Source organism: Ovis aries, chromosome 15, assembly GCF_016772045.2.
Source record: "Ovis aries strain OAR_USU_Benz2616 breed Rambouillet chromosome 15, ARS-UI_Ramb_v3.0, whole genome shotgun sequence".
In the NCBI taxonomy this organism is placed as follows: Eukaryota; Metazoa; Chordata; class Mammalia; order Artiodactyla; family Bovidae; genus Ovis; species Ovis aries.
Window position 1 is genome coordinate 24,063,366 of NC_056068.1, and position 13,323 is coordinate 24,076,688.

General features: G+C 41.3%; 1 protein-coding gene across 25 annotated transcripts in view; it reads right to left on the minus strand.

The window, feature by feature from the left end:
* The window catches only part of USP28 (ubiquitin specific peptidase 28), a 70,039-nt gene that overhangs the window by 20,690 nt on the left and 36,026 nt on the right, over positions 1–13,323 (minus strand). For 11 of the 25 annotated variants that reach the window (XM_060399299.1, XM_060399295.1, XM_027979218.3 and 8 more), the window contains 7 exons: positions 9,078–9,164; positions 8,243–8,380; positions 7,266–7,339; positions 6,269–6,348; positions 4,966–5,114; positions 3,102–3,229; positions 244–339 (listed from right to left, as the gene is read on the minus strand). In XM_060399299.1, coding sequence (XP_060255282.1) covers positions 244–339; positions 3,102–3,229; positions 4,966–5,114; positions 6,269–6,348; positions 7,266–7,339; positions 8,243–8,380; positions 9,078–9,164 — 752 coding nt within the window. Of the gene's footprint in view, positions 1–243; positions 340–3,101; positions 3,230–4,625; positions 5,115–6,268; positions 6,349–7,265; positions 7,340–8,242; positions 8,381–9,077; positions 9,165–13,323 lie in introns of those variants that run through there. The other 14 variants (XM_060399300.1, XM_060399296.1, XM_027979219.3 and 11 more) reach the window with 3 other exon arrangements.

A 13,323-nucleotide genomic window follows, 5' to 3' on the forward strand; every position in this document is an offset into this window, starting at 1 on the left:
AAAAGTAAAGAGCTATGAAATCAGAACTTGGCTTCTCTTCAGTACACTGTCAATAACTCACCATGTGACTTGGGTCAAAGGTGTCCTGGGACCACCACTGCCCATCTTAAAGACTGTTTCACATTTTCCTTATCCATTTTATAAAATATATTAGTTAACACTTAAACTCAATTAATTTTTAGATAAAAGCAAATTATCCAATTTTAATACCCCATTCTAAGTACAAAGATGTCTACAACTCACCTTTCCAGTTTTCGCTGCAGAATTTTTATTTCTTCTTTGAGTTTTCGAATACACTCTCGCTTACTTCGAACAAGTTCTTTGCTCCTATACATATACCTAAGCAAATAATAATCCCACAAACACAATTTATATTTAAAAACATTAATAACACAAAGTTTCAGCAAACTTTGGATACAAGGAAACTGCCTTAATCAGACACAGGGTTAGTTCTCTGTTAGCTCTATGAAAATACAGAGCCAACATCATATTTAATGATGAAAAACTAAAAAACGTCTTCCCCCCTAAGATCAGGAACAATCCAAGAAGAACCACTCTTGCCTCTTCTATTCAATGTTTTTACTGGAGGCACAGTCAGTGCAATAAGGTAAAAAAAAGAAATAAAATTCATATAGATAGAAGAGGAAGTGAAACTGCCTTCATTTGCAGATAACAGGATCATGTACATAGGAAATCTCAAGGAATCTACAAAAATGTATCAGAACTAATAACTGAATTTATTAGTAATGCCAAAAGACACAAAGTCAATTAAAAAAGAAAGAGGAAAAAAATCTATTGCATTTCTATATATCTGTAAAGGACAAATGAAAAGTAAATTTTTTTCCCAAAGCCATATAACATCAAAGGCAATAATTATTTAGGAATAAACAACCAGATATGTGCAACAACTGTACACAAAAAAAATTATAAATCCCTGCTGAGAGAAATTAACAAAGAGTTGAATAAATGAAGCTATACCATGCTCATGGACTAGAGGACTAAAAATTGCTAAAATGTCAATTTCCCCAAATTGGTCTATACATTCAACACAGTCCCAATTAGAATCCCAGTAGCTACCAGGGGTTTTGACAAGATGATTTTAATACTTAAATAGAAATGAACTAAGAATAGCCAAAATATTAAAAAGAAAAAAAAAGTAACACAGTAGGAGATTCATACTATCTGATGTCAAGATTTATAATAAAATCACAGTAGTTAAGAGAGTGTGCACCGGCATAAGATTACACCACAGACAGAATAAAACCTCTAGAAAAAGACCCACAAATGTAAGTCCAACTAATTTTTTAAAAAAGTATCAAGGTAATTCAGTGGAGAAAAGGGAGCTGTTTAAACAAATGATGCTGAAATAACTGGATAACCACATGCCGCCTTACCACCTCCTGCAAAAATATCCCCTTACCTCATACCATATATGAAAATAAACTCTAAATGGTCATAGACACGAATGTAAGAGTAAAGGTCACAAAATTTCTAGGAAAAAATTCAAAGAACTTTGTGACCCTGGGTTGGAAGATTTCTTAATTAGAATACAAAAAGCACAAACTATGAAAGGGCAACTGATATATCAGACTTCATCAAAACTAAAAACTCCTGCTCTTCTAAAAACACTAGTAAAGAAACGGAAGAGACAAACAAAGATAGATTTAGATTCGTATCTAAAATATATAAAGAACTCTTACAACTCAGTATGAACACAATCAACCAAACTAAAAAGTGGGCAAAAGATACCTCCCCTAAGAAAATATATAAATGACCATTAATTAAGCACACAAAAAGATGCTCAGTGTCATTATCATGGAAATACAAGTCAAAAGAAAAATAAAGGTATTCCTATAAACCCAATGAACAGTGAAAATGAAAGTCGCTCAGTCATGTCTGACTCTGTGCCACCCCATGGGCTAGCCCACCAGGCTCCTCTGTGCATAAGAGTTCTCCAGGCCAGAATACTGGAGTGGGTGCTAGCCATTCCCTTCTCCAGGGGATCTTCCCAATCCAGGGATTGAATCCAGGTCTCTCGCATTGCAGGTGGATTCTTTACCATCTGAGCCACCAAGAAAAGCCCCAATAAACCCAACAGAATGGCTAAAATTTAAAAGACTGATAATTCCAAATACTGGTGAGAACTTAGCAAATGTAGCTTTCATACACTGCTGATAGGAACACAAAATTATATAGCCACTTTAGAGAACAGTTTAGAAATTTCTTATATAGTTAAAAAAATACTTTTCATACAATAACCAGGAATCTCACTCCCAGGTGTCTTACCCAGAAGCACTAAAAGCCACACCAAAACTTTTATATGAAAATTCATATTCATAATAGCCTAAAACTGGATACATCTGAAATGTCCCTAAATTAGTTAATGGAAAAAATATTGCGGTACATCATACAATGTAATACTGCTCAATATTAAGAAAGAAATCACTGATACATGCAACAACCCATATAAATTCCAAAAACACTATTCTAAGGGAAAGACCACAACAGGGTGCATGATGAATATTAATGTCCCTAATTGTAACACTTCATAAATGGCAAAACTAGAGGGCCAGAGAATACGTCAGTGGCTGCCTGAGGGTAGAGGGAAGGGACTGACTATAAAGGGGCATGGGCGATGGAAATATTCTGTATCTTGACTGTGGTAGTGGTTACTTGACTGCATATAGTCATCAAAATTCATTGGCTGGACACTTAAGTACGGTAACATTTCTTTGTATGTAAACCATATGTTGATAAAACAGACTTAAAATTATGTCAATCTGTCTAGTATTTTTTTCAGGAATACAAATAGTATTCAGATGAGAAAGAAATACACGGCAGCTATTCCACATACTGTTCATCATCACAGAGAGCAGAGCTTTCACCTAAAGCCTAACTACTCAAATTGTGGTCCAGAGATCAGAAAATAGCATCACCCTGAGAACTTCTTAGAAATGCAAACTCTTGGGCCCCCACCTAGATCCACTGAATCCAAATTTGCATATTATCAAGACCTCCAGGAGAGTACTACGGACATTACACTTAGTACAAGCTGACTTCTGCCACAGCACATCAAGAAGACAGTCAACCACAGAACTCACCTGTCCATATAAATGATCTGAGGAAATTCAAGCTTATTGTGGATTTTCTCTGGCTGACCCAGGGATTGATTGAACTCAAATCTTGAGAGTTCAAAGGTCAACACTGGAGGTAGCTTTGTAAACCAACGCTAAATCAAGAGTAGAAATAACAGGAGCGAAAAGTTAAGTTTAGGAAACAGCAATAGCCAGATTTAAACTATCCCTCATCAGACTCTTTTGGTATAGAATTTATATTCAAATCAAACTCATACTGAAACTTTTTTTTAATCCCCAATAGTTAAAATGCCCATACAGAATCATGCCCTCTTACAGAATATGGTTAAACGCTCCTCAAGACTCCAAACTGACAAGCCAGTGAACAACATTTTAATTCAACTATCATCGTCAGAAATAACTGACCCTCAAATATATGATCTGTACCAAAAATCTACATATCATTCACTACATCATCAGCATTTAAGAGGCTTAAAACCTGCAGAAAATAGCTAGCCGAACCAATCAGAAATTGTCTAAAAAGACTAATACGTGTACATGTCCTCTATACTACTTATTCACACACAGTTTGAATCCCCTTTATTACTAAGGATGAAAATTGAAACAGCCTCATGATTCTGAGGGTTCTGAAAAAAATCTCTGAATTCCAAGAATTTATGGATATCACAAAGGACTTCAACAAATCAACCTATTAAGTTACCTTGAGTTTCAAGAAAAGAAAGTACTGAGTTATAAAAATATATATATATATATCAACTGTCACTGATCATAGATGAGGAAAGACTAAACCAGGAAAGGCATTTCTGTTCAATTCACCTGTGTGGCAGAGGTTCATACCAGTAACTTTAACATGTTCCCTTTGCCAAAGGTGCAAATAGCTATATTCCCTCCACACAGCCTTGTCGGCATGAGGTGAACCAGACAGTCTGCCTGACCTCCTCAGAGCTAAATCTAAACAGGCACTATTTTCTATGTTTTCTAATAGAGAGGTCCGATTCTTGAATAAAAGTCTCCAGAGGTCCAAGTTGCGAATAAACCCTCTTTCTCTTTTGTAAGAGCATGCGTCAGTGGCACAGATGTTATGCCTCCCAATCAGGAATCAACACGCTCCTTGGAAAGCCAGGGAGGCAATAGTTCTCTCCCAGTTCTAACACTGCTCTACAGCTAATGTACTTTGACAAGGCTCATGTCAGGCTCCCCGTTAAATTCAAGAAAGATTTTCTTCCTCTTTTAAGTAATTACTGGACTGGACTCATAAAAAGCACAATTCTGTTTCAAAATGTATAATGAAAGGAGAGTAATTCAAGCTGTGTGGTGCTGGCAATTATGCTACAATATAACTCACTAATTCTTAACCCAATGGGAATGGTGAGATATTAATTACCCTTACTCGTCCTTCACCTTCCCCCTTTCTTTACAACCCACAAAAACAAATAAATCAATCAAATTTAAAAAAATTTAAAGCAAAGACAGAATTTACAACTGAGAACAGTAAATACTATAATAGGGAAGATATTCTAAATGGCATACCATAGGAATTAATCACTGTACTTTTACCCTCCGAAAATATGGAGGCAGTGGGTTCTCCCTACTCAGGTACAGGTAGGCTTCAACAGAAAGAGAGAAACTTGATCATACTTAAAACATCAGAGGCAGCATATAACCTTTATATGATTAACTCATATTACAAGAATTTAATTATCAAATACTGACTCACTACTCTTATCAACTCATAAAGACACTTCAGGCTAGTACAAATCCTGCTAAGTGTAAGAAGTTATTTAATACATGACGTGAAAACAGTCTGCCCAAAAGCTCAGTCCTATTTAACTGGCTTTGTCACTGGCAAAAGCAAAAATATCCAACTCACCTCTTGTCCGTACTTCACTGAATGATCGGAAGGAAGCAGCTCAATGTCACCCTCCACCATGGCCCCTTCTAAACATTCGTCTAAGTTACGATAACCGTTTACCTGAAGGGGATACTGGCCGAAGGTCTCATTGTTACAAAAGGGCTTTCCTAGGCAAAGAGACAGATTGCTTTTTTAAAGGCATCACTACTGCTTTCTAAAGCTTTTTTCCTGGCACCACAGAAACAGTATCATCTTAATTCAGCAATTTGCTGAAAACAGGTTAGAAGTATACATGGTCTTGATGAACCAGTGGATCCATTCACAGATCACTGACAACTGCTAACCTCACAAAAAAGAAAGACAACCAGAGGTAACATGCCTCCTAATCAAAGGCTGTCCCGCCATCTACAGATTAGTCTCGACTAATTAAAAAGCCTTACCTGAATCTGGCCAAATTCTAGATCCAACTATCAATTTATGAAATGATGAGCAGAGAGGAATATGTTAAACTATATCACAGATAAGTGAGCAGCAAAACTTTAGACTGTAGCGAATATACGAGAATAACCTCATTTCTTTTAAAAAAAAATGTATTTCAAGGAAGAAAGAATGGGAGGATGGGATAGTCTGCAGATTCTGGAAAAAACTGAAAAGACATATATCAACCAGTCACAAATGAACCACATTTGATCCTGATTAACACAAATGGTAAAAAAGTATACACATAGGGAAGTGCATGTATCTTTACATACGTAAAATTATTTATTTATATACACAAACAATTATAAAACAAATAGGGTATTTGAACGCTTGGCTAGTTGTATTTGACAGTAAGAAATGATGTTTTGGGGAAGTGATAGTGGATTAGATTGTTTTAAGGAGCCTATCAGAACAGTAAAAGACGACAAGGGTTAGATGGGGAATGGCTGGCCACGTGTCCAATGCACAGCTAGGTAAGCCACTAGAAGTGATACACATTTTTTGGCAGTCTGACTCAACAGAACTTAGAGTTTAGATATTATATCTGAAAAAAACAGAGAAAACTGATAAATATCAGTGTACATCTGATATTAATACCAGGTTTGGGCTGGGCAATATTATACAATTCAATATAACATCTCTGCAACAAACACTGTGCCCATTTTGCAGATGAAGAGACTGAGGATTCATGATCCAGGATCATGGAGCTTGTCCATGGTCACACACATCAAAGAGGCAGAACTAGTATTCAGACCTACACTTGTCTGACTCTCAAGCCTCTTCACAGTAAATACACATGTGGTCACAAGTCGAGAATTAACATTTAGAGCAGAGGATTTACCTTCACGAATCCCTTCAGTGAGGAAAGTACCATAGAACAGCTGCACCATTGGATTTTCAGATTTGTTCCTGGGATTGCTACTTTTAAAACAAGGAAACAATTCTGTATCATTTGGATGAGGTAAGCAATATACTAAAGCAAACAATCATTCAAAAGCAAAAGTAAAACATTTTCATTAAGAGCCAGGTATGATCTAAAGTAAAGGATTAGTTACTCACTGAACAAGTTTAGTTCAAAAATTCACTGATCAAGTATATGCCCAGCACTGTACTAAATTCTGGAGACACAAAGGCAACAGGCACGATTGCTGGTCTTAAGGAGCTGAAAGTCTGATAAGGAAGTCATACATGCAAATACATGTATGTGTGTACATTCAATAGGTAACATCCATATCCAGTGGCAGAAGTATATAAGGTATAGAAGTTGTATAAAAGCAAGAATGAGCCCTCTTGTGCAGTTTTCAAATGAAAAAGTTTTCCTGGTGGCACAAGGAAATGGAAAGAAAAGTTTATTTCTATAATCCCTTCTTAAATGTATTGGAAAGCTGTTTTATGATACATACTTCTTCCATCTAGAGTTTAAAAAAAAAAAGCTTAGGAAATAAATACCTCTGCATCTATATTTGGTAAGAGGTATTTATATTCTTTGCCTTGAATTTTACTTCTGTCAGTGATTCAAACAATTAAATTCAATGTATTCATATTACACCTCCATTCTCACATCAAGGATTGATTTGACCTTTCAATACATTTTACAGCACAGGTGTTGACTTTTAAAAGTTAATAGCTATGGCCCTTTTAGTAAAAAGTTACAGGTTAATGTGATTATCTATAGAGGGGGAAAACCAAAGGCAAGGGGGATAAACAATGACAAATGTGAGTGGTTACCCCATGGGGTTTGGTAAAAATCAGTCATTTCTACTTGAGAAGAATAATCTCCTGTATCATCATTCTCAGTGAACCGCTATGAGGAGAATGCACAAATCCGCCACACTCACTTAACATTAACAGCTAGCTGGAAGGCGTCCTCCAGCCAATCCAGGAGCTTGTGTGTGAACTCACTCACATCTTGCTGTAAGAGAGGCACAAAGTGCAGAAGAGTTAGACTCGACACTGTATGTGGGCAAATGAAACTCTGCCCTCACCCCACCAATGAGTAAGGCTCTATTACTGTGCAAGATTTCTTGTTCAGGTCCAAATATCATGAAGATACAAGGAACACTGGAGCCCAAGGCTGCAGACAGCACACAAGGTGCGCTAGGGGATCTCTGACTAGGAGGAAATGGAACGCTGCCCCTTCCAGCCACATCTATTTGTAACAAACTATCAAACACTTCCAGCTAGGCCTTTTAGAAAGGTTCAAAGAACAGACTGTAGTCCTCTAGAATAGGAGATCTGTAGGGAGAAAGGAAACATTTTGAAATGTTTTGAGAATTCTGTAGAACTGTCAGACCTTTAGACAAACAGAGGGGGGAAAAAAAGTAATTGTATGAACAGTGCTAGTTTTGATTTTAATAGGAGATAGGGAAAAGAATAGACTTGTGACTAGAAAAGAAAGATTGCTCAGAAAAGCTACTGAACTCGGGTTTAGACAGTTTTAAAATTAGGATTTCGATCTGGGCCATTCCAAGACAAAGGTGCAGAAAAAGGACGGACTTTCTTTTCCCTGGTGACCCTTTGCCATGATTCACTGAGGTATCTTCCACACTCCTCCTTTCTAATTCAACTGTCCCTGGAACACTCTCTTCTTTCTACTACTTCTTTTCCTTTAGCACTGCCAGCCTCCTCTACACAACACACACACGCACGTACCTTCTTTTTACCACCTGTTCCTTAAACGTTATAAAGGGCAAACGCAGGCACTAAAGTCCTGCACTGTCAGGGTCACAGCTTATTCTACAGCTGAGACAAAGCAGCATCACAGTGATGGTCACAAGGCACCACTGCCAGCTCCAGGACTAGAGGCTTCCTGTACCTGCTGCTCCTCAGGTGATCGGAACGCTCCCTTTAAGAGGTCCAGGGCTGCTGAAGGGTCAACAAACTTGCGATTTGACCCCATCATCAGGGCAAACAAATATTGAAGCTCCTGCATAAACACGATATTTCTCTTTTCCTGCAGGAAAGATGGCCACATGTACTCTTATAACCTCGTATTTGGAAAATTAGGACGTGTAAAGAGAAAAGTTGTTAACAATCACTCCCTAATTTACATTTATGAAGATCTAGATCAGAGTCGGGTCTCAAGTTGTTACAGGCATTCTGATAAGGGCTGTGGTGGGGACTGCCCTAAACTCAAGACCTGTGTACTGACAGAAGCCAGAGGCCGCACACTGTCAGAAAGCAGAAGTGTTCCCTCCCTAAAGCCGCTGCCCGCCCTCCTGCTGGAACAGCACCACTGAGGAGAAATCTTGGCGGGGCAGGGTTGATCTGGGCAGGAGGCTACCCCCTTGGGCAAGAATGAGCTGAAGGCTCTTCTATGACGCTCCAGGCCTCCCGGGTCACGTCATCCACTCTGCATCGCTCAGCGCAAGTGGCTGAAGGAGCCTGAAGGAGGCCCAGTGGCAGAGAAGCTGAGGCCACCACAGTGACCCGTTGCTTTCTTAGAACTATTTTTCTCATTTTATTCCTGCTTAACTTCACATTTTTGTAAATCCTTATTTCTTGTCACAAAGAAATAAAAGGGATCATCAGGAAATGGAAACAAATGTTGCCGAAGCCAGAGGACATCACAGTCACCAGCTTTAACCAAAATCTAAAGGCCTTTGGGATGAAAGGGGCTGAACAGTGAAGACTCCTCAACAACAATTTACCGTGTGACTTGGACAATTTTCAAGTACGTTCTGTGGTAGACTATAGCTGAGGACAAGTCTTCGGAATTCAGGCAATTGAAACAGAGACTGAAATAAAGAAGGAAATGGATTAATAGCCTTTCTTTCAAAATAACTGCAGCAAAAAAAAAAAAATATTTTTTAATCTTAAAAATATGTGTATAACCATTAACTTGGTATTTCTATTCTAAGGAAATAATGGCTATGTATAAAAATTTAGCAGGAAGAATGTGAATCCTTTTTAGAGAAAAACTAGAAGCAACCTAATGGCTAATAGGAAAAGATTAAATAAACTATAGTGCACCTGTACAGCAAATTATTATACAGTCATTAATGCTGTAGAAACAATGTTTTCATAAGACAGACTTCTACACAGTACAAATGAATGGTCCAGAGTTACATATATCAACTCGGATGCATCTCAGAAACAGTCTGTGTAGAAGAATAAGAGTACTATGCTGTGTATATGAGGTTTAATTATATAAAACAACATGGTACACTGTTTAGGGTTACATACACCTGTGGGTGTATCTAGGAAGGCAGGCACACACGGGGGAATGGGCACAACAGGGACTCAACAGTACAGGGATTTGAAACATTTCCTTCTAAAACTGGGTGGCGAGTACAGCTGTGTTCATTACTCTCTACTCTTTGTCGTAAGTACTGTATTTTAAGAATTATAACAGTAGATATCTCGGACTGGCAGACTTAGGGAGAGGAATTCCTTTTTATTGCTTGTAAATTACACATTTTTCCAACTATGACTAACTCTCTTTTCAAAGTTGATGTTTTAAAAAATCTCTTGTATGACCCTAACTCCTCATCCCAACATACTCCTCCAGTGAAAAAGCCTTCCAGCCCATAGATCAGAACTCTTGAAGCAGCAGCCTGGGTGGACAATGGGCCTCCGACCTCCCAGACTCCATCACAAGCTCGACAGGATTCAGCCAATAGTACACCTAGACTGGGAACCTCACAAGCTCTACTGGGATTCAGCCAACAGGAGGAATGGACACCTGGCCTGGCAACTTTAGTCAGGTGAGGCTAGGGAAGCAAAGTTCTGTCTGGAGCCAGGCCTAGGATGCTCAGCTCTACCTGCCACCTGCTCTCTTCTCTTCCCACCTCCCCTGTCTACCTAGCCCTTCTCCACTCCTCTCAGTTTCATCCCTGTTCTGCTAACAGCAAAGTTCCAGGACTTCTCTTCCACCATGAGAAAAATGGTTTTACATTCCCAAGTCCCTTCACTGCACCTCTGCAGCTTCACCAAAGTCTGGCGTTCCCCAAAGATGCTGTGATTCTTAAAAATGACAACAGTGTGAGTTAACGTTACTCACATTTCCCGATCCAATACTGACTGGCTGTCCACCATCTGCTTCTTCTGAAGTCTCTCTAGCACTAATGACATCCTCCTCCTCCAGCCATCAGAGTTTAGAACTTCAGAATAATCTTTTGACTCCTTTCCTTTTACTAACATTGACATCCAGCAAGAAGGCCATTGCACTCTGACTCTGGGGCACTATTTTATTCAGAACCACCTCCTCTCCCTCCGTCCCCAGCACCTAATCCAACTCCCTGCCCTGCACACACCGTCTCCCTGCCTCTAGAACCTCCTCTCTACCAGCTCACTCTCCACACAGGTCCTTCTCACTATCTTTCTAATATGTGTGACCGAAACAGAGCTCCATGTCACTGAGGACTGTCACGTGGTGAGAGGTCTTCTGACTACCCCAAGTCCACCATCCTTCCTAGGTGACTTCGGTCAACATCCAACCCATGGGACACCCTCTCAGCTCTGCCTTGGGAATAAATCAAGGTTCCAAACTCTCCTCCACTCCCATGGGACATGCCTCGCAGGGCCCCAGCATGGGCGTGAGCTTGGTGTGCTCAGAGTCCTGAGCACACGGCCACCAGCCTGGCCCCGGCCAGCACAGCTCGCAGTGATGACTGCGGCAGCCCCCTTCACACGTCTCAACACTTACATCCTCACCCCTCCATTCTGCTCTCCTCAGGGGCCAGAGGGAGCCTTTGAAAACTCAAGCCAGAGTCCATCAATCCTCTGCTCAGGACCCGCATGATGACTCCCCATGTCACTCAGAACAAAAGTCAAGTTACCTCTCCAGCAACACCTCCGATGACCCTCCCCTCCACTCTGAGCATTCCAGCCACTCGGGACTCTGAGCACACCAAGCTCATGCCCATGCTGGGGCCCTGCGAGGCACGTCCCGTCGCCTGGAACACCCCCAACCCCTGCCCCAGCCCCCAGCAGCTATGGGCTCTCTCCCTTGCCTGCTGACCAGGCATGTGTTCCAGTCTCAGCCCCTCAAGAGTCCTGGCCTGACCTAGCAGTCGACGTGGGAAACTCCTCCCGCCCTCCCGAGGCAGCTCCAGTCTCCCTCACCCTCCTCTCTTCCACCACACCGAACATAGTTTAACATAGTATAGAAACTTAGCTATCTAGTTAACTAGTTAAGTTTGTATTGCTTTCTACTTACTGTTCCTTGTCCATCTTGCCTCACAAGAACCTACCTTCCTAAGCGCAAGGCTCAGTCTGGGTTTGGTTCACTTCTGTACCTCAAGGGCTCAGAACAGCACTAGGCACCCAGCAGCTGTCTGGCTTATATTCATGGAGGGAACACAGGGGCTTTTGTTCAGCCTGGGGACCTCCAGCTCCGAGCATCTTACCTCTTGTGACCTACTCCTCGGCTCCATCTCTACACCCTCATCCACACCCAGGATACGTCAGTAGCTGAAACAACTGCCAGAGGTCAGACCACAAATTCAGAACAACCCCCTCCAGAACCATAACCTGTCCTCTGGCTCACAGGACACCTGTGTCTTGACATCATCAGGAACCCAAGCAAATGAGTATCTTCCCTGTCTCCCCAGTCATTACCTCCTTCCTGTCATCATTCTGCCCTCTCCCCAGCTTTGATCCCATGATCTCTAACCACCCTTAATTAAATTCTCAAACTGCCCTTTCGTTCTTTAATGTAACCCAGCAAATCCTCCAACTTAGATGAACTTAATTTTCTACTTAAGCAGTATGGAGCACTGCCAAGAGAAAAAGTCTCGATAAAGCAGGGCACACTGATATCACTATACATTTAAGTCTATAAGCTCAAGCAGGGCTTCATATTTTTAGAAATTCTACTACTGTGCTCTGGTGCCAACTGATTTCCCGCTGTTGACAACTATTTTAAACTTTCACCCTCTTAAAGAGATTCAGTCAACTTTTCCACGCTGTCTCAGAAAGTGGTGCTTATTTCAGAGGAAAAAATGACTATTTAGGAACCATTTCAAGTTGAGTTAGCAGTCGTCACTTCTTCCTTGTCCTCTGCCGTTACTCTCCTGCCCTCCTGCTCCTGGAGGCCAAGCCCTCCCCACACGCTCCCTGGCCCAGCCAGCCGTGCTTCCTCTGAAACTCTTCTCGGCTGTCTCCTCATCATTAGCTCTCACAGGAGGGACGTCAACTCAGGGCAGGGTCTCAGTCTCAGTCAATCTCTCCCTCTCTCTCAAAAGGAAAGAACTGACTGACATCCCTAATTCCCAGTGAACAGAAGCCAGTGAGCCGCTTAAAGCGGAAGCAGAATCACAGCACTTGTCTGCCCCAAACCTTCCGACACTTACCACCTCCCCTAACTCCTGAGTCCTTGGCATGACCCCCGGGCTCCCCGTCCCCCCACCACCGCTGTCATCACTGCTGCCTGCTCCTCCCCCTTGGCGCTCAGACCCAGCTTTCTCTCTATTTCTCAACGTACTAAGCTCCTGACCCCGAGTCTTTGTATGCCGTCCACTCCATCTGTAGCGTTCTTTATGTGATCATAAGAAACGTTCTTCATGTAACTACATGGCCCATCCAATGCCTCGCCCAAGTCCAGCCTCTGCTCAGATGCTCACTGTGGCAGAAAGGCCTTACCCAACCCCCGTGAATGAACAGCACCCCTTCCCTCTCTAGTCCCTCTCACTCTCATTCGTCTTTATAGTCCTCAGCACCACCTGATCTGTAATTTGTATCCTGTATGTCCCACTCTTTTCAAACTCCATGGGAGTGTGGGCCTTGTTTTATCTACTGCTGTTTCCCCAGTGCGAAAACAGTGCCAGGCAAAGAGTAAGTTGAAGGAATCCATGGGTTTTAAGCGTGGAAGCAGAGGGTTCAGTTTCTGGCTGAGCAGTTGGGTTGCTGTTAAGTACTGTGAAGGAGAAGCTTGCAGGATGGGGTCAAGTGCTG